At 41.3% G+C, this 18,784-nt stretch overlaps 1 protein-coding gene across 3 annotated transcripts in view; it reads left to right on the forward strand.

Moving 5' to 3' along the window:
- Positions 1-13,744, forward strand: part of ACADSB (acyl-CoA dehydrogenase short/branched chain) — a 42,073-nt gene extending 28,329 nt beyond the window's left edge. For all 3 annotated transcript variants that reach the window (XM_072740308.1, XM_026010711.2, XM_072740309.1), the window contains 5 exons: positions 649-741; positions 3,249-3,338; positions 6,959-7,096; positions 9,463-9,562; positions 10,257-13,744. In XM_072740308.1, coding sequence (XP_072596409.1) covers positions 649-741; positions 3,249-3,338; positions 6,959-7,096; positions 9,463-9,562; positions 10,257-10,327 — 492 coding nt within the window. In that variant the 3' untranslated portion in view covers positions 10,328-13,744. The remainder of the gene's footprint in view (positions 1-648; positions 742-3,248; positions 3,339-6,958; positions 7,097-9,462; positions 9,563-10,256) is intronic.
- The last annotated feature ends 5,040 nt before the right edge of the window (positions 13,745-18,784 follow it).

Below are 18,784 nucleotides of genomic sequence, written 5' to 3' on the forward strand. Positions count from 1 at the left end.
GATATTCAAGCCTCACTAATGCCCCCGGCCCTTTCTTTCTCTGGTCTGCTCACTCCCTCTCTTAAGGTTATAAGGCTAAATGTATTATTTTATTGTTGCTAGTCGAGATTATTTTAACTACAAATAAACGTTTTAATCTGTTTCTTCTCTCCTTCCGCCCCTCCCTTGTATGCTCATGCGTGTATGTGCACATACCTCTGTTGATATTTATGCCTCCATAAATAATAGTCTCAACAGAAGAAAGGTTTGACGCCCTTGATTTACCCAAGTACTTACATGTTTCATGTAACTCCCAGTATGTTCTGTCTCATACTAGAACATATAGGCAAGAATTGGGGAAAATTGTTATTCACTTGTCATCGATATGAGATTCCCTTCTTATAGATTCATTCATTCATTCCACACATGGCTGTGCTGGGTGCTAGCGGAAGCCATAGCAAGCAGCACTGCCGTGAGTCCTGTCCTCTCCCAGAGCTGTGAGGGAAGCCGTGGAGAGGGAGACGGAGGCGAGGAGTCACCTTGGAGTTTACCAAGTCCTGGGCTAGAGTCCTGTCACACAAATTGGAAATGTTGTATATATAAAACTATATAATCAAAATGAGTTGTATAAAATTAAAAGTAGAAATCACTGCACGTTTTTCCTTTCAGGTTCCAGAAAGCAATATCCTGGGACAAATTGGACACGGCTATAAGCATGCCATAGGGATTCTTAATGAAGGCAGAATAGGAGTTGCTGCACAGGTTGGTCACATTGTAGCCATTTTGCTTGACTCTTTCACAGTGTGGGTTGATTAAAACGTAGAAAGAAAGAAAAAAAATACATAAAAGTGATGAGTATTGGAAGCTTGTGAACACAAGATGGCGCCCTTCCCTTCCGTGCAGTGAAAGAATGGCTTCTCATTTCTTTCGGATCCCACTTTAGTCAATTATGTAATGCCCCGAGAACCAAACAATGGCTTAGTGGTGACGCTTTTTTCTGCTTTGAGAACGTTAAGTATTATCCAATACCTAGATCGATAACTTCTCAAATATATTGTAAATTAAATATGACTTTAAAAAAAAAATCACCTTTTCAATTTTTGAAGTTCATTCTAGAAGAAATTTTTTTCAACTAAGAATACCTAATATTCCATACAGTAAGGGCCTGTAATCTGTAAAGAATGAAAGATTTGTTGCTTAGTGTTTTGCATGTGAAAATCAGGCAATTGTATGTGTGTGGTGCTTGAAATAAAATAGCCACAATTAAGTGGATACATATGAGAACTATTCCATTTTTTTAAACCAAATTTGCCCTTTTTAATGCACATTACATTTTCCTGTGAAGTGAAATCAGTTGTTTTCTTGATTAACAAAATGAATAGCATCTTTGGTTTTCTTATCAATGTCATTTTGGGGTCGCCTGGCTGGCTCAGTCTATGAGGCATATGATTCTCGATCTTGGAGTTATGAATTTGAGCCCCATGTTGAGTGTAGAGATTACTTAAACATAAAATTTTTTTAAATGTCATTTTGAATATATTTATTTATTTTTAATCAATGAATATCCCAAATTAAAAAACTTGCAGCGTTTATATTTTGAAGATGTTACACATATTAGCTATTGGAATAGTTAAATGTTGTACTATACTATTCCTCTAGATTTAAAAAAAAATTTTTTTTTTTTGCTGCTGTTAATTTGCTAACAATATTCTTAGATGAAGACTTAACCCATATTTCTCACAAAGCGAGATAATGAGAGAAATGGCCTATCTGTTCTTTTTAATGTTTTTCTGTGATGCAACTTCATCAGCTGTGGCATTAAAAACCGTAATACTGGCTCTCCTTGTTCTCAGACGTATAAATAATATACATGTTCTGGCAGTAAAATACACAGCCTGGGCTTTTGTCTAATTACTCCAAGTTATCTTATAACCTAATTAAAAGTTAAGGTCAGGGAGTTATTTCTTGGTTAACATTGTGGATGCCTTGTAGAGAAAGAGTCACATAGAACAGCGAACTGAAGGCATCTATCCTCAAAACTGCAGCCGAAGACCATTTAGCTTTTCAGTATTGATAGTGAAAACATTTTGCAGAGATGAAAAAGCCTGTTGTGGTTGACAGCTGGTCATATTAATTTTCACGTCAACGTAGGATATTATCAGCTATAAACTTTAGTCATAAGAGTTTAGTGACATCATCTTATCTCGGCCAAAAGTGCAGGGGGTTGCTGCCCCCTGTTTGGGGGTCTTTGGGGGTGGTGTCCTTTAACTTTTAGCACAAAATTCTCTTCTCCAGAAAATGCAAAATAAAAGGCTAAAGGAAAATGTGAATGAACACTAATGAAATATTGATACGTTTGTGGGCATTTCCCCCAAAGCTTTCATTATTGATTTCGTTTTCCTTTTTGTAAAACCCACATAGTTTGACATAATGAGATCCTGACTTTAATGGCCACCTAGTGTTGGAATTTAGAAACCGTTTCCAAGCTTGAATCCTTCAAGCTGATTCAAAAAGGTGGTTAGCAATGAGATAGTTCGGCTGAGATTGCCACCATGGCCTTACTTGTTCCAATGCATAAATCTGTGATTTTACCATATGCTCTCACTGTAGCCCTGCAGGAAACCATGAAGGTTTGAAAATGCTAAGGTCCAGGCCACCCGCGCCCTCCACTCTTTAGACCTCACATCGTGCTTTTTTTTTTTTTTTTTTAAATCAAGTTCCCACAGATGGTCCTAATGTGCAGCCAGGGTTGAGAAACACTGCTCTTTTATGTTCAATGCCCTTTCCCCTGAAGCTCTTATTAATCCTGATAATATGCAAAATGGACAAGAAGATAGAAGGTTAGCAAGTGACCTTCCATGCTGGCCTTCTAGAAGGACTAGAGGGAGTTTCTCTACAGTCTTTGAGGCCAGTTGAGAGCAACATTGCCATGGCTTGCTCTGTGCCTAGAGACTCAGAGCTTAAACTAGAAGCTTCCTTAGAAGTAACCTGGTTGTATGAGCACAGCCAAGCCGGAGGATTTACCTCTGCTAGAATTAAATACATTCCTATTTATATGAAATAGCTCAAATCTTCTCCCAGTCACTGGAAGTTAAGTTCTACAGATGCAGTGGGCAAAGGTATGCCTCCAGTTCTGCCCCTTTTATGCCTCCAGTTCTGCCCCTAACCCCAGCTCTTCAATATGCCTATAAAAGGAATTTATACCCTGAATAATTAAAAATGTAAACTTATAACAAAATAAGAAATTGTCCTTTTTTTTTTTTTAACAGATGCTGGGACTGGCTCAAGGGTGCTTTGACTATACTGTTCCATATTTGAAAGAAAGGATGCAATTTGGCAAAAGGATATTTGATTTTCAGGTATATCGTTATTAGCTTCTTTGTACCAAACTGTACTCTCGTGGCTTCCTGTTAATGAAGAGCTGTGTCATAAAGCTGTGGAGGGGGCCTCCTCAGGGGGATTTTAATGGGAGAGGTAGAAAGGAGGAAGGAATAGGTCTCCGGGTACATACCTGTGAATGCCTTGACCTTCTCCAAGGACAGAAAGCAATCCTTGAGGGCCACCTGTAGCATGACTCCAGATTTCCTGGTGAGCATTTCAGAGTTGTCTTTGCCCTGTTTCCTAAGTTCTGGGGCATGGGGTCTGCAGTCAGGCTTCCAGGGCTCAAATCCCAGCTCCCTGTCTTAGCAGCTGTCAGCCATGGGCAAGTTACCCGCCGCCCCCCAAGCCCCAACTGCTATATCTCTAAACTAAAGATAATATGAGGGTGACTTTGCATCAGGTAGATGTGTAGAGTATTTACCACGTTGCCTGAGTGTAATGAGTGCTTGGTAAATGCTGACATTTATCCAGAGTCCCCTGTGCAGGCCAGAGCCACACAGTAATCCTCCAAAGACTGCACTTTGACACTTCTTGCCTATAGAAGGTATAGTTCACTGCAGTGAGTACAAGTGAGGTGTTCTCAGCCAAGCGCTGAGAAAGATACTGGCCTGGTCTAAGGATGTGTCTTTTCAGGCTCCCCAGATAAGGGGACCGTTGGTGGCAATGGCATCTTCAGTCCATGTTGAGGCCTCACCAGGTTAGGGAAGGCCCGGAGTGGCAGCTTACCAGATTTACTCAAGCACTTTACCTAAAAAATCCAGAGTAATTACTTTACATGTTGGCAAAACCTCCCTGTAAGCAGCTCTAGGCTCCAAGAACAGTTTCTCGTTACATCGCCTGCTCTGTTGTGCTGCATTGTCTTCAGGTGCTATAATAAGGACTTGGCCTCACACAGGCACACACAGATTGCATGTGCGTAGATATTTCGAGGCATAGCCTGGCCTGGGTGCACCCAGTTCAGTGCAATGAATGTGTGCAATCAGTTTAAAACCTGGAAAGAACAAGCATGTCAGGCCTGGCCAGGGCCTCCCCCAACCCGTGCTGTCAGGGTATCTTACACGTGGGAGACAGAAGTTTCTAGAGATTGAGTTCCCAAAGACATGCAGGGAGTCATGTGTCAAATGATAGGTGTTTTATCTTGGCTTCAGGTCTGGTTTTCATTTCATTATACTAGAGTACTTTCTTCCTTTTCTAAAGACTTTTTTATTGATTTTGAGAGCCTGAACAGGGGAGAGGGGTGGAGGCAGAGAGAGAGGCAGACTCCCCGCTGAGCAGGGAGCCCAATGCGGGACTTGATCCCAGGACCCAGTTTAGCAAACGCTAAACTGACTGAGCTGCCCAGACGCCCCCACTAGAGTACTTTCTCAGAGCCACATAGATTACAAGGAAAGGGACAGAATATGAAGCCGGTTTGTGGGAGATCTCCTTTGTACACAGGAAACAGCATTTCTGTGTCTGTGGAGTTGGCGAGGGAGGGATACGGGATCAGGTGAACTAATAGGTATAATCCCGACTCTTCTAAAGATGCCTGATGTGAGTAATTAAAAGAAAACTGTTAGAAATTTTATCTTAAAAAGCAGTGTTATTCACTTTATATGACATATATCTGAAGCTTTTATTAGTTTTCCCTAACTGCTTTCATCTCATTAGAATGATTTGGTTTTTGTTTTGCATATACTCATTCATGTCTTTCTCTAGGCTACAAGCTCCTTGGGCAGAGATCAGGCCTCTTCCATCTTTATTTCTCTCAGTCATTTATTTAGCATAGATTCATTGAGAATGTTCTCTATGCCAGGCCCTGTGTTCATAATGTAGTCAGGGAACCAGGATCCAGCAGTGCTTAGTTTTCTAGAGCAAGAGACATGCCAGAGTCACTTTTATGCCTCTCATGGTATCTGTTTTATGCCTACTCCATGTCATTGGAGTAGACAACCTGGATGGCGATTGTTGGTTTATTTGAACTGAATGTACTTTTCAAAAATAATTAGAATCTCTGCATTCTGCATACACAATTCTAAAACTGATATTGGCATCAAAATAGGCAGATCGACTGATGGGACAAAACAGAACGGTCAGAAATAGATTGATTCATGTATGGAAACTTGATACAGGATAAAGATAGCATTGTAGATCACAGACTAGGACTGTTCTTTCCTTGTGGAAGAAAATTTAAAAAATGAGCCTGGATCCCTACCTCACACCATACCTGCAAAATAGATTTCAGATATGCTAAAGATATAAAAAGCAAAAATTATGAGTTTTAGGAGAAAACATAGAATATTTTTGTGACCTCATTGTAGGGAAATAATAGTAATGCTGAATTTACCCAGTTTCTTTTCCTCAAAAGATGCCATGAAGTAAAAAGACAAATCAGATGATATTCACTCTACGCATAGGTTCGTGGGTGTTCAGTTTATTGTTATGCTTCATAAACTGTGTACCTGTCACAGGGTTTTTTTGTGCATATCAAGTATTATAGAAGGAGAAGGACAATTTGTAGGGTATTTGCAAACAATACTGTTTTTAACTGTTCTCCCTGCTGGGCTAAGTCATGAGCGCAAGGAACTCTGCCTTGTTCAGTGTGGTATCTGTAGTGCTCAGCACAGTGCCTGGCATATAGTGGTGCTCACTCTGTACCTGAGTGTACAGAGCCACCAGGCGTGGGAAACACATCCATTTGTAATAAATGTATCTCTGCCCATATTTCCAGAAAATTGTTTACAATTCTAAACTGCTGGGTGGCTCAGCAGTTTAGCATTTGCTTTTGGCCCAGGTTGTGATCCTGGAGTCCCAGAATCAGGTCCCATGTTGGGCTCCCTGCATGGAGCCTGCTTCTGTCTCTGCCTTTCTCTCTCTCTCTCTCTCTCTCTCTGTCTCTCATGAAAGAATAAATAAATAAAATATTTTAAAAATTAAAATAAAAAAAAAGTAAATAATATTCATACCCTCACTCACCAGCTCACTTCTTTATTTGATTAACATTTAGTGTGTGGTCTGTTACCCTCTAAAATTTCAGAGTAGTAGTAATTTTTTCAGGGTGTTTTTGGGTTTTTTTTTTTTTTTTTAATTATTCTTCTGTTTCTGTAACCCTGACTGGTACCTGCTCCGGGATATTGCAGCAGCCTTACTTCAGTGAAGTTACTTAAAGATAATTGGAGCTTCATATATTCCTTCACTACTTTGTAGCTAACAACATCTCCTTGATGCCCTGAGGCTGTATGCAGAATCAAAACTTTGTGAATTCAAGTGGATAAAAACCATATTCATACTTTTGCTTTGCCAACACTTAGTTTTACCTTAATTTTGATCATAAAACAGGTTTAAATTAATTATTAAATACTACAAATTTTTAAACCTAATTCTGTGATTATTTTTTTAGATCTTGCCAATTACAAAGAATTACATGAACTTTGAGTTTTCTAAAAATTTCATTTTGGATTGCAGTATTGGGATTTTCAAGTGTTTCTACAAAACGAATGTAAATTCCATTTAGGGGGTATATTTTTGTTCTGTCAGTGGTCCATCTCCAGGCAAGACTTGGAGGATAAGTTGCATTTCCAGAAATCATCATTCTCTAACGTGGGCCTGAATGTTACAGGGACTCCAACACCAAGTGGCTCACGTGGCCACCCAGCTGGAAGCTGCAAGATTGCTGACATACAACACTGCTAGGCTTTTGGAAATCGGGAAGCCAATCATAAAAGAAGCATCTATGGCCAAATACTATGCCGCAGAGGTAAAACACAAACAAAATATGTAGTTCAGCCTTCTTCCCCCGACCCCCTGGTTATGTATGTATTAACCTTTTCTCTCAGGTGTATCGATTAAGCATTTGTTTTTCAAATAAAATAGGAGACTTTCCAGTTCCTACAACAGAAAAGCTTCTGGAGGAAAGTGCTTTAATTCTGTGGGGTCTCAGTGCTATCACAGGCTCTTCAGTGGAAACTGAGTCACCCAATTCAGATAGAACACTCTTCATGAGTCCTTGGGTGAGCCTCATCTGAGTGATAGCATCCCACCCCTGGTTTCCGGCTGGGGCACAGTGAATACCAGGGAGATCATGTGAAATGAAAACCCCAAGAAGAGGTTGTTGATGTTTTCATTGAATGCTTCCTGTTGATATTTCTGTTTAACCCAGTAGACTTTGGCTGGAAAACTTTGCCAAATCACTGGCTGCTGCGTCCCCACCTTTGCAGTTTGCCTTGGTCATTCCATAGCTTGGAATAGCCCCTTAGCCTCTCAGCCCCCAAATTCAATCACCTGCCTCAGCCTCCCTTCTGAGGTCCAGACTAATAGATCCAGTGTCTGCGCCACCTGCCCACTCGATTATACCTGTGAGAGCCTGAGCCATCCTGTCACCTTCTTCACCCTCGTCCCCCCCTTGAACTCACCATCAGTTGCTGAGGCTTCTGCCCCAAGTGTATTATATATAAATATATTTATATTTATACTTTATAATACTTTATAATACTATAATACTTTATAATATATAATATATTTTTCTCCCTTTCCACTGCCTCCTGTTGTCCTAGCTGTCCCATCTCTTGACCAGACGATGCACCCATCTCCCTGCTGCTCCATAGGTCCCTGCTGCTTCATAGGTCCCTGTTGCTTCCTCTGGTCCAGCTTTCCCTTTTCAGAACATCCGGGTGGCCATGTCGCTCCAGCTTAACCTTCATGGCTTCTCACAGCAAAGGGAACAATATTTGTATTCGTTTCCCGTTGCTACTTTTAACAAATTACCAAAACTTGAACGGCCTAAAACAATGCAATTTTATTACCTCCTGGCTCTGGAGGTCAGAAGTCTGAAATGAATTATCACTGGGATCGAATCTTAGTGTTAGCAAAGCTGCCTTTCGGAGGCTCTGGGGAGAATCTATTTCCTCACTCTCCCCACTTCCAGAGGCTTCTCACATTCCTCGACTCATGGTCTTGTCCTCTGCCTTCAAGGCCCACGGGGCAGAGTGTTCAAATTTGACCCTAACCCCCTCCCCACTTCCCTCTTTCCTTTATGAGGAACCTTGTGATGCTATTGGGCACACCCAGGCTATTCAGGACCATCTCTTATCTCAAAGCCCTCAACTTACCACATCTGTGGTCTCATGGTCATGTAAGGTAACAAACACTACAGTTTGTGGAGACTAGCACATGGACATTTTGGGGGGCCTTTACAGTATTGAGCCTGCCTGCCCCTGTGAGGCCCGCCTGCCTCTCCATTCTCTTCACAGTTTGCCTGGACCCCAGCCCACTGCCCCCTCAGTCCCTGAGGTCGATAAACCCATCTTCCCCTTGAAGCTCTCCCATGTGTTCCCCAACTTGAAATGTTCCCTAACTTGTCCTTTGGGCCTCAGCGAAGCTGTCATCTCCTCGCATGCCCCCCCCCCCACCTCTGAAGTCCATCCACTTTTCTAGCCAGCTCTCCTGTTGCACCATAGAGTTGATCTGTTTCTGTAACTGTTGGCTTGACATGTGAACCAGAAGGGCAGTGACTGGCCACCATGGGGTGGTGGCCACCTGCCATGGCTTACCCCACGCTGACAGAATGTGTGATAGAAGGAAGGCCCTTGATAAATATTTGCTGAATAGATGGTGCCTGGTGGCATGTGACTGTGTCTTAGCAATACCCTGATTTTCTTCAGAAAACAGGAATGTTGTGAAATAATAGGACAGTTTGTATAAATGATGTAGATAAGGTGACGATGCTATCTTACCAAGTAACTTCAGTCCTTTCACTTGCCAACAGCAGTGAATTAAAATGTTATTAAAATATTCTGCGGGGGATCCCTGGGTGGCGCAGCGGTTTGGCGCCGGTCTTTGGCCCAGGGCGCGATCCTGGAGACCCGGGATCGAATCCCACGTCGGGCTCCCGGTGCATGGAGCCTGCTTCTCCCTCTGCCTATGTCTCTGCCTCTCTCTCTCTCTCTCTCTCTCTCTCTCTCTCTCTCTCTGTCTCTCTCTCTCTCTGTGACTATCATAAATAAATAAAAATTAAAAAAAAAAAGAACCTTAAAAAAAAAATAAAAAATAAAATATTCTGCGGGAGCATTTAGGGTGCATGAGTTACTTGGTTTCAGCGTGTTATTTGGTGCTTGGTTTTGGCAGGTTGCGGGCCTCACAACTAGTAAGTGCATCGAGTGGATGGGAGGAGTTGGCTACACCAAAGATTACCCTGTGGAAAAATACTTTCGAGATGCAAAAATTGGTAAATAGATTTTGTATGTTTTATTTTGCTTTCTTTAATTTGCCTCTGTAGCTGTTTGGGCTGCTGTATGTGTTTGGGTTTATATTACTCTACTTAGGCAAAGGCAATTTTAATCTCTTCAGTGTTGTGTTTATTGGCTTTCTCCTTTTCGATGGCTGTATTTTGCCCCCTACCTCTTCCTCCAAGAAAAAGATGGATTATATCTTTTTAAAACCTCAAACTGCCTTGTTCGGTGCCTCAACAGATTTTTAGTAAAGGTGCAACAAGAGTAACTGTTGTAATTTTTCTTTTACTAAAAACCTTAATATATTTGAGTCATCAAATGGCGAATCTTAGCTTCCTTGGAAGTTCTAGTTTCAGAAGCCTCGTGCCTTGTCAAGCCTGAGCGTCTGGTGCTCCACTGCCAGATAGGAAGACCAAAACGAGGGGCTTTGAAAAGCTTATGCATTGATAGTTTAGGAATGAGAGATGTCAGCTGTTTCATACTGATTCTGGAATCAGAATCCAATTTCCAAATGGAATCTTCTCATCTCTTAGAATGACTGTCGCATAGCCCCACATTCAGGGACGTTGAAAGATGTCACTGGTGACAGTGTTACAACGACTACAGAGGTAACGTGTAAGAGCGATTTCTTATGTAGACGCTAGTTCTGGGTGCCCTTCTCATTGTTCTTTTTGTTCCCTTTTATTTAAGGCACAATATATGAAGGAACTTCAAATATCCAGCTGAACACCATCGCGAAGTGCATTGACGGGGAATACTGACGCCCTCAGGCATGAGGCCTCTCCCCCTTGTTGCTGGTATAAAATTCTAAACTATCGTGCCTTGTTGGGGAAGTAAACCTCTGCAGCACTGAAGTATTCTGTTGAAGCCCTTTATTCCTGATTCTTGGGGAAGACCTTTACTCTCTTATCTGTTTTTCCAGTCTGCATTAAATAGGCACAGGAAATCATTTTGCAAATTTGGGAAGAAATGCATCCATATTTTCTCTAGAACTGTTTTTAAAGTTGCGTACACATTCTAGCTTCGGGTAAGACAGAAGTTTCACTCTGTCAGCATTTGGAAAAATACATTTGGAGTATTACTTACAGACGTGGCTATTTTATGTTCCTGTTACATCTTTATGTCTTGGAATCAGAGGAGCTTTTGTCATAGTTGGCAATTCTACAGATCAGTTCTAAGTTTCTAAACTAGGTAGAAACTGAAAATGCATTTAGAAGAATCTAAAGAAAACTGAATTAAAAAAATCTGAAAGTTCAAGTTCTAAATATCTGGAAGTAGGTGGAAAATAAGTGTATCGTTCTGAGGATCATATGATCAAAGTATTATTTTGACAAAATGAAGCAATATAATTTACTATAACTGACCTGCATAAAAGATGCATTTCATGATGATTTCAGCAGATCATTTTAAAAACAAGTCTCTCGGGGCACCTGGTTGGCTCAGTCAGTATAGCAGCATGTGACTTTTGATCTCAGGGCTGTGAGTTCGAGCCCCACATTGGGCAGAAAGCTCACTTAAAAAAAATTACAAGCAAGTCTATTAGTTTTCGCACATAAAGCTTAAACAACTCGGTTTCATAATCAGAACATATTCAATATTATAGTATTTTATTCTGTTATTTTTCAACATCATTTCTTTCCATATTTGAATTGAATAATGTTTCATCAAACTTAGTTACTGGGCCTGATAAAGTAAGGCAGAAATTATGTTTTGGTTCAGTGACTCTCAAGAGGGAGAAGTCTTGGCAGCCCAGGTAGCTCAGCGGTTTAGCGCCACCTTAAGCCCAGGGCATGACCTGGGATCGAGTCCCACATTGGTCTCCCTGCATGGAGCCTGCTTCTCCCTCTGCCTGTGTCTCTGCCTCTCTCTCTCTCTCTCTCTCTGTGTCTCTCATGAATAAATAAATAAAAATTTAAAAAAAAAAGAGAGAGAGAGAAGTCTTGTTCCTATAAAGAAGTATATCAAAGTCTTATAAGGAATGAGAGAGAGACGGGGCCTATAGAGTTTGAAAAAGCATATTCTGTGGTGTAAAAAATAAGAGAGAAATTATTTTATATCTAGGAAGGCAAAAATAAATCTATTGTCTCACAGTACAAATTATAGAAGGGCAAAGCTCAACAAAACATATAGCTGGTGAAGCCATTTCTTCGGTATTGGGGATTCTCAATCAGGAGAAGAGGACCCTGGCCCTCCCACCCAGGGAAGTGGACCAGAGAGTGGTTAGAGTTTTATATTTTCTGAAAAAGTGTCATGGGTTAGAGATGTTAAAAAATGTTTCAAGGTTCAGTGCAAATGGGAAGCATTTTAGTACGTAAATGAAAGGATCATGTTTATTAAGAAAACTTGACATTTTAAAAGTAATTTTGGTTTGAACATTGATGTTTCTTGAATTGGCTTAATTTCTATAACACAAATCACAGTTAAATATTCAGAATTGGTAAATACAAAGAGCTAGGATTACTTTAAAATATCAGGAAGAAATAAAGACAGATTTAGACCTTGGATCAAAAGAGATAAAGTCTACTTGACTTTCAAATAGGGAGATGATAGAAACTCATTCATTCAGTCTTTCCAAACAAAAAGACAATGTGATTAGATAAGGAAAGTAGGGGAGGGGCACCTGAGTGGCTCAGTTAAGTGTCTGCCTTCAGCTCGGGTCATGATTCTGGGGTCCTGGGATCGAGGCCGCATCAGGCCCTGCGTCTCCCCCCAGCTTATGCATGCTCTTTCTCTCCCCCCACCTCGAATGAATGATGAATATTTAAATAAGGAAAGTAGGGGAATAGACGAATTGCCCTAAAATGGAGCTGGACATCTTTAATGTCTGTGATTATATAAAGAGGTGGGTTTTACAAGTAATGCAGTAGAAACCAACATTAGTAAGAAAAAATCCCAGCTGGTTCCTGTGGAATTATAAACATGTGAAACTAGAATAAACCTTGTGTTCAAATTAGTAGCATTGGAGAAACTCCTGTGTATATCCAGACCTTGAATGTATATTCAGTATTGATAAAAATCTAATGGTCTGTATATATGTGGTGCATGTTCACAAAAGCCAGTTTAAAAATTAATTATATGTAATAGTTAATGTATCTACCTACTATTATTAATGAATCATCATTATTTTACCTTTTGCCAAAGAGGATGTTGTGGGGTTTTCCTTTTTTATATTTTTAAGTAGGTTCTGTGGCTAGCATGATCAAGACCTGAGCTGAGATCAAGAGTTTAGACCCTTGGGGCACCCTTGTGTCTCAGTCAGTTGAGTGTCTGACTTTTAATTTCAGCTCAGGTCGCGGTCTCAGTGTCACAAGATCAGGCCCCATGTGGGGGGCTCCACTCTCAGCAGGGAATCTACCTGAGATTCTCTTCCTCTGCCCCTCCCCCTGCTCACTCTCTCTCAGATAAATAAACCTTAAAAAAAAAAAAAAGAGTTGGTTAACCAACTGAGCCACCCACACACCCAACCCTTATATCTTTTCTTAATAAGCATGACTTTGGGGTCTTTAAAACTGTCTATGCTGAATTAGTGTCTAGTGCAGGATGAGCTTGTTCACCTCCTGAAGACTGTCATTTTTCCTTGTTAATTTGAGGTTCAGGCCTCCGTGATTCTTGGTGAACCCAAACACCAAGGAAATGCTTGGCTGTCTTTGTGTGGGTGGAGCTGGATTCAGCCCAAGTGCCAAGTCAGGATTGTTAGAGATTTATTATACAACACGAAAATGAATCAGTGTCAGAGATTTTAGAATCATGGAAAGTTAAACCTAGAAAGACCTTAAAGAATTATCCAGCCAACTCTCATTTTAAAAGTGAAGGATTCATAGCCTAGAATATTTGACCACGGTCATCTACCAGGGACAAAACAAGGCAAGAATCTAAATGTACGGGATCCCAATTCAGTGCTCTTCCTCCTACTTGACATCATCTCTGTTCAACAGATTTTTGGATTTCATTCTTGTTAGATTTCAGTATTCTTGTAGATTTATTTTATGCTTAACTGACAAAGAGTTAACATTTCAAAACTGTCGCGATTGACCACTGTCATTGCTTATATATTTATCACCTGACAAAGACACTAGTTCTCATAGGTTAAAGCTGGCATGTCAGATGTGAAGATTTCCGTGTATGATTGGGGTTTTTGATTATGACATATATTAATAAATGTACTAGTTTATATCCTTGCTGATCTTTCCTGATGTGCAAGTTTCATTTTAATGTTATTCAGTGTTACAAAATCAATATTCTATGGAGAATAAAAAATACAGCACTAAGTTAACTAGAGATCCTTGCTACTCTGACAAAGCAAAGTTGTTTGCTACACATACAGATGAAGTAACAAAATCATGTAATCTTCCTACAAAACAGATAACACCTTCGTTTCCCGTGCTGATGGCTTGCCTCTCATGTAAGCCAATTTCATTTGTTTTCAGAGAAGAGGTCGTACAATATAGACCAAGTTTAAATTCTGATGCTAAAGAAAATTTTACTGGAGGACCCTTTTTTTTAAAAAAAGCAAAATAAAGCAGCTCTTCAGTAGAGAGGCCACTTCTTTTGAGCACATCTCCACAGTATAGATTTTATCTAGCTGATGTTTATGCCTGTGTTTTACAGTACTACTTTTGGAAATTTTCTATTATTGTGCCTTTTACCCAGCGATACACTATGGCTCACGCCATCGGAGAATTCAGCCTATCTGTTCCCCATTATTTCCTACATTAGTTTAGAAATCTAGATATCAGTCCCTTTCTTCTTTTGTCTTTCAGTGGCATGGGCCGAGCATTCACAGGGTCCAAGGGTCTAAAGTGCAATACGGAGACAAGAAAGCCTAGATACCTACTGAAGTGTGTTGTTAATCTCAGGTGTCATTTTTCTATTCTCATTAGTACATCCTCACACAGGGATTGAATAGAAAAGTACCAAGGACAACCCTATACAAAGCTATTTCTTTAGATCCTTGAGAATGATGACACTGAGCATTACCTCTCTTAGCTCTTACCATGCGCCGGCTGTTATGGTGCATAGTAAGTCTATACTCTTGACTCTTATTCTCACAAAAACACTATACAGTAGGCGCTCTCCTGTTAGCCCATTTTGCAGGGTGAGAGACTGAGGTATGGAGAAGTTAAATAAGATGCTTGTTGGCACATGAGAGTAATGATGCAAACTTGAGCAGTCTGGCTGATGAGGGCCCCCAGGTTCGTTCCTCTGGTCTTATGCGTTTGTTAACCTTCAGGAGGCTTCCAGGAAGGTGCCACCATGATCTTTTCAAACAGAGAAGCTAGCTGGGAAGAGGACCTGCAAGACAAATCAGTAGGGGTGGTGGGAGCCGTGTGTTTGGAAGAAAGACTGGGGGCGGCGGGGGTAGGTCAAAGGAAAGATGCAGCTAGAAGGAGAGCAAAGTACCAAAAAGGGCACTGAAGCAGGACCAGAAAATGTCCTCCCCTCTGCTCTGAAGTGGTCTGGAAGTTACCATGATGCAGGAAGAATAAGCAGGATAAAAAGCTGAGTGGGTGGTACAGGATGTTCAATCTGCAGTTATTTGTACGGATAGTTGCAATATAAAGGGAAAAAGCTAACTTTACAAAAGCTACTTGTTGGACACCCAGGTGGCTCAGTCAGTTAGTTAAGCGTCTACCTTCTGCTCAGGTCATGATCCCAGGGCCCTGGGATCGAGCCTCGTGTCGGGCCCCCTGCTCAGCAGAGAGTCTGCTTCTCCCTCTCCCTCTGCCTGCCACTCCCCCTGCTTGTGCTCACACTCTGTCTGTCAAATAAATAAAATCTTAGAAAAACAAAAACAAAAGTTACTTGGTTTTAAAGAAATTGCGGTAAGTAGGAAACAAAATAAGGTAGGGCGACAGCCCAACATAGCAGTGCTTAGAGGTATTAATGGGTTAAACTCACCTATGAAAAAGATGTTAAGGTGGGACAAAGGGAAAATATAAATCCGAGCTACATACAGTTAAAAACACCAAAACCCAGCAGCACGGGAGAGTTGAAAGGAACGAGGAAGATCATAGGACTGCTTCAAGGGCCGGCGCTGAATGAAGGACACAGGTAGTTGTAAAGGATATCCACGAGCAAACAGGAAGATTTCACCAAGAAGGCCCGGTAGTCATGAACTTTATGTCTCTAACAACATAACTGGGAACTATATAGAGCAAAACAAATAGAAATACGATGAAAAACATTGACAAAGCCATCATCGGGGGCACTGACTCAGAAATCAACAAACCTAGTGGAAACAGGTAAGCAGGACACGGAGGGTTGGGACAGCATAATTAGCAAGTTTGAGGTCTTAGGGGGAGAACATTGTTTCCAAATGCAAATGAACAGCCCTTGGAAATTTCTACAAATTCCCCCAAGATACATGAAATTTTATAGGCAACATTCACTGTACACAGTGGAAAGTAAATACATAGCAAAAGGTAGGATGCAAAGAAGCTAACTATACCTTTAAATAACTTGGGTAATTCAAACATAAAAATAGAGATTACGGATTGTCAACAAAGGTGTGGGAAGCCCAGCTGTCTTGGGGCAGCACTTACGTAATGACAGACAAGAAGGCGTGTCCTAGACTTTAAGGCAGCAAAGTTTGTAATAGTGAAAAATTAGAAATGCTTAAGAGAATAAATAAATGATGGAACTACACACTCTACATCCCATGTGGGAGTTTAAAAGATTAAGATCCTGGGCCACCTGGGTGGCTCAGTGGTTGAGCATCTGCCTTCAGCTCAGGCTGTGATCCTGGGATCCCGGGATCAAGTCCCTTATTCAGGCTCCTCACAGGGAGCCTTCTTCTCCCTCTGCCTATGTCTGTGCCTCTCTCTGCGTGTCTCTCATGAATAAATAAAATGTTAAAAAAAAAAATAAAATCCATATACTGAGTTTAAATACCAAATTTTTTGTTTAAAAAAATAACATCAAATATTTTTGCACAGAGATACCAATCTATATATTTCTGTAAGTCCAAGCATGTATAGAAATCTTTAGAATAAACTCAGGAAGTGTAGTGGCCACTCTGATAACTGCCTTGAGGGTGTGTGGGGCTGGTGCTGGCATGGGGGTCAAAAAGGTGGCCCTGAAAAAAAAGAAGAAGAAGAAGGTGGCCGTGGAGGTCATTGGCAATCCTCCATATTGCCTCCATTGGCAATTTTTATAACAGGGGTATAATAATACTTGTATAATTGTAATTAAATAAATATACTTGTGTCATTGAAAATAAGATTAAAGCTACTTGTAGGGTTGCTGAAAATTTTCACTTGTGTGCATCGTCTTACCTTTCACTGATTTTCCTGCTTTTCTCAACTAGCCACAGCCAAGTAGGCAGCTCCATCCAGCCACGCAGGACACTGGACTGACACAAGAGGCCCAAAAGGGATCTAAAACCTGGTCCCTTGAAGGATTGGCCTCTGTGGGCAGTTCACAGTGACCCAGTGTAAACAGTTGTCCTGCACGAGCCTTGTGTGTCTTGCTCTGATGAGCAGGACTTTACCGGGATGGCTTCTCACGTTCAGGTAGAGACTGGGCCATCTGTGCTGGCCTTGGGATTAGCATCTTGTCTTTTGTCATAATTAGATTTGAGGGGATTTGACCTGAGATCTCCAAATATAATATTTATGACCTGCAAATGAAAAATTTTTTTCATGTTAAATGACATATAAATATGTACATAATATCCTCAGTTTTGCCTCTTGCCCATAAAATATTTACTGTCTGGCCCTTAGGAAAACGTTCGCCAGCCCCTGATTAAATTATTGCCTCTTAAATCAGATTCTACTGAGAAGGTCGGTCAGTTAGGCTGTTTGGAAAACACCAAAATAATAATAATAATAATAATAATAATAATAATAATAATAAAGGAAGATACAACGTACCTAGGAACTTGGGTCATTTTTCACTCAATTTCATTTGTAGCCTATGTGGACCCATTGGCTCCTTCCTTCAATCTACAACAGGGTTCCAGTCGCCTGTCCTTAAAAAATAGAACTCCCTGTGGCCACTAGCCCCACAGCGCTGACAGGTCGCCAACCTCAGCCACCCCTCCTCTCAGGATCTGCTCCTTTCATCTCTTCTTACCTGCTGTTCATGTTTGTCACCAGTTTTAAACGATGCTCTCAGAAGTTCTCTTTTTGGGGCACCTGCGTGGTTTAGTCGGGTAAGTGTCTGACTCTTGATTTTGGCTCAGGTCATGCACTCAGAGTCATGAGATCGAGCCCTGCATCTGGCTCGGTGCTCAGCGGGGAGTCTGCTTGAGATTCCCTCTCCTTCTCCCTCTGCGCCTCCCATTGTGCTCACTCTCTTGGTCGCTCTCAAAATCTTTTTAAAAAGTAACCTTTTTACCCTTAACCGGTGACTTATTATATCCATTCCAAACCAAAGCCTTCTAAGGCTCTACTTCCTTTGCTTTTTTGACAGAACACCAAATTTTGACTGACTCTACTGGTTTCTTTTCTCATAAATGGAAACTCTACCATTTATCAAGACCCTACCATTGTACCTCTTACAATGGTAAGTTCCAGTGTTCCAGTGCCCTCGCTGAGTTGTAGGATAACTTGGAGAATCTTAAAAGTGCAGACTGTGGCAGGCCATCCCCAGAATTTGCTGGCCCTTTAGGTCTGGTGTTTATTTTCAGATCTACCCCGGCAGGATGCCCAGCAGGCTTTTGGAGATTCAGGTCTAAAACACCTGAGAAGGATTTGGGTGGGAGGTGGAGATTCGGGGGTCTTGCAGAGTTCATAATGGTATGAAGACTGATGAAGTCCTCAGGGACAGTGGAACAGACGTTTCATGGGCCTTTTGCGCCCTCAAGTCAACTGAGATCCTGATCTACCAGTCAGATCATTGGGCCTAGACTCTAGCTGTTCCAGAATCCCTCGGGATTTTTCATTGCACACTAAACGTTGAGGGTTCTGGTGATTCCAGCCCCAGAGTCTATGTTCCTTTCCAACTTCCCAGTGCCCCCAGGAGAGCAGAACCACCCAACGAAACTCCAGAACTGCCTAAACCCCCACCTGCTTAGAAGGACAGAGAAGCAGAAGGTGGAGCGGACAGGGCACCTTCCCCTTCACCCTCCTGAGTTCAGAGGTGACTGGCTCATTACAGTTCGCCCATTCTCTCTCCTAATGTGCTATTGAGAAGCTATGCACCAGCTGTTTTCCTAGTTCTGTGGAACCAAAAGCAATTTAGGTCAATGTGTTCATCACAATTCTCTCACCCCAAAA

The sequence above is a fragment of the Vulpes vulpes genome, chromosome 15 (genome assembly GCF_048418805.1).
Source record: "Vulpes vulpes isolate BD-2025 chromosome 15, VulVul3, whole genome shotgun sequence".
NCBI lineage: Eukaryota > Metazoa > Chordata > Mammalia > Carnivora > Canidae > Vulpes > Vulpes vulpes.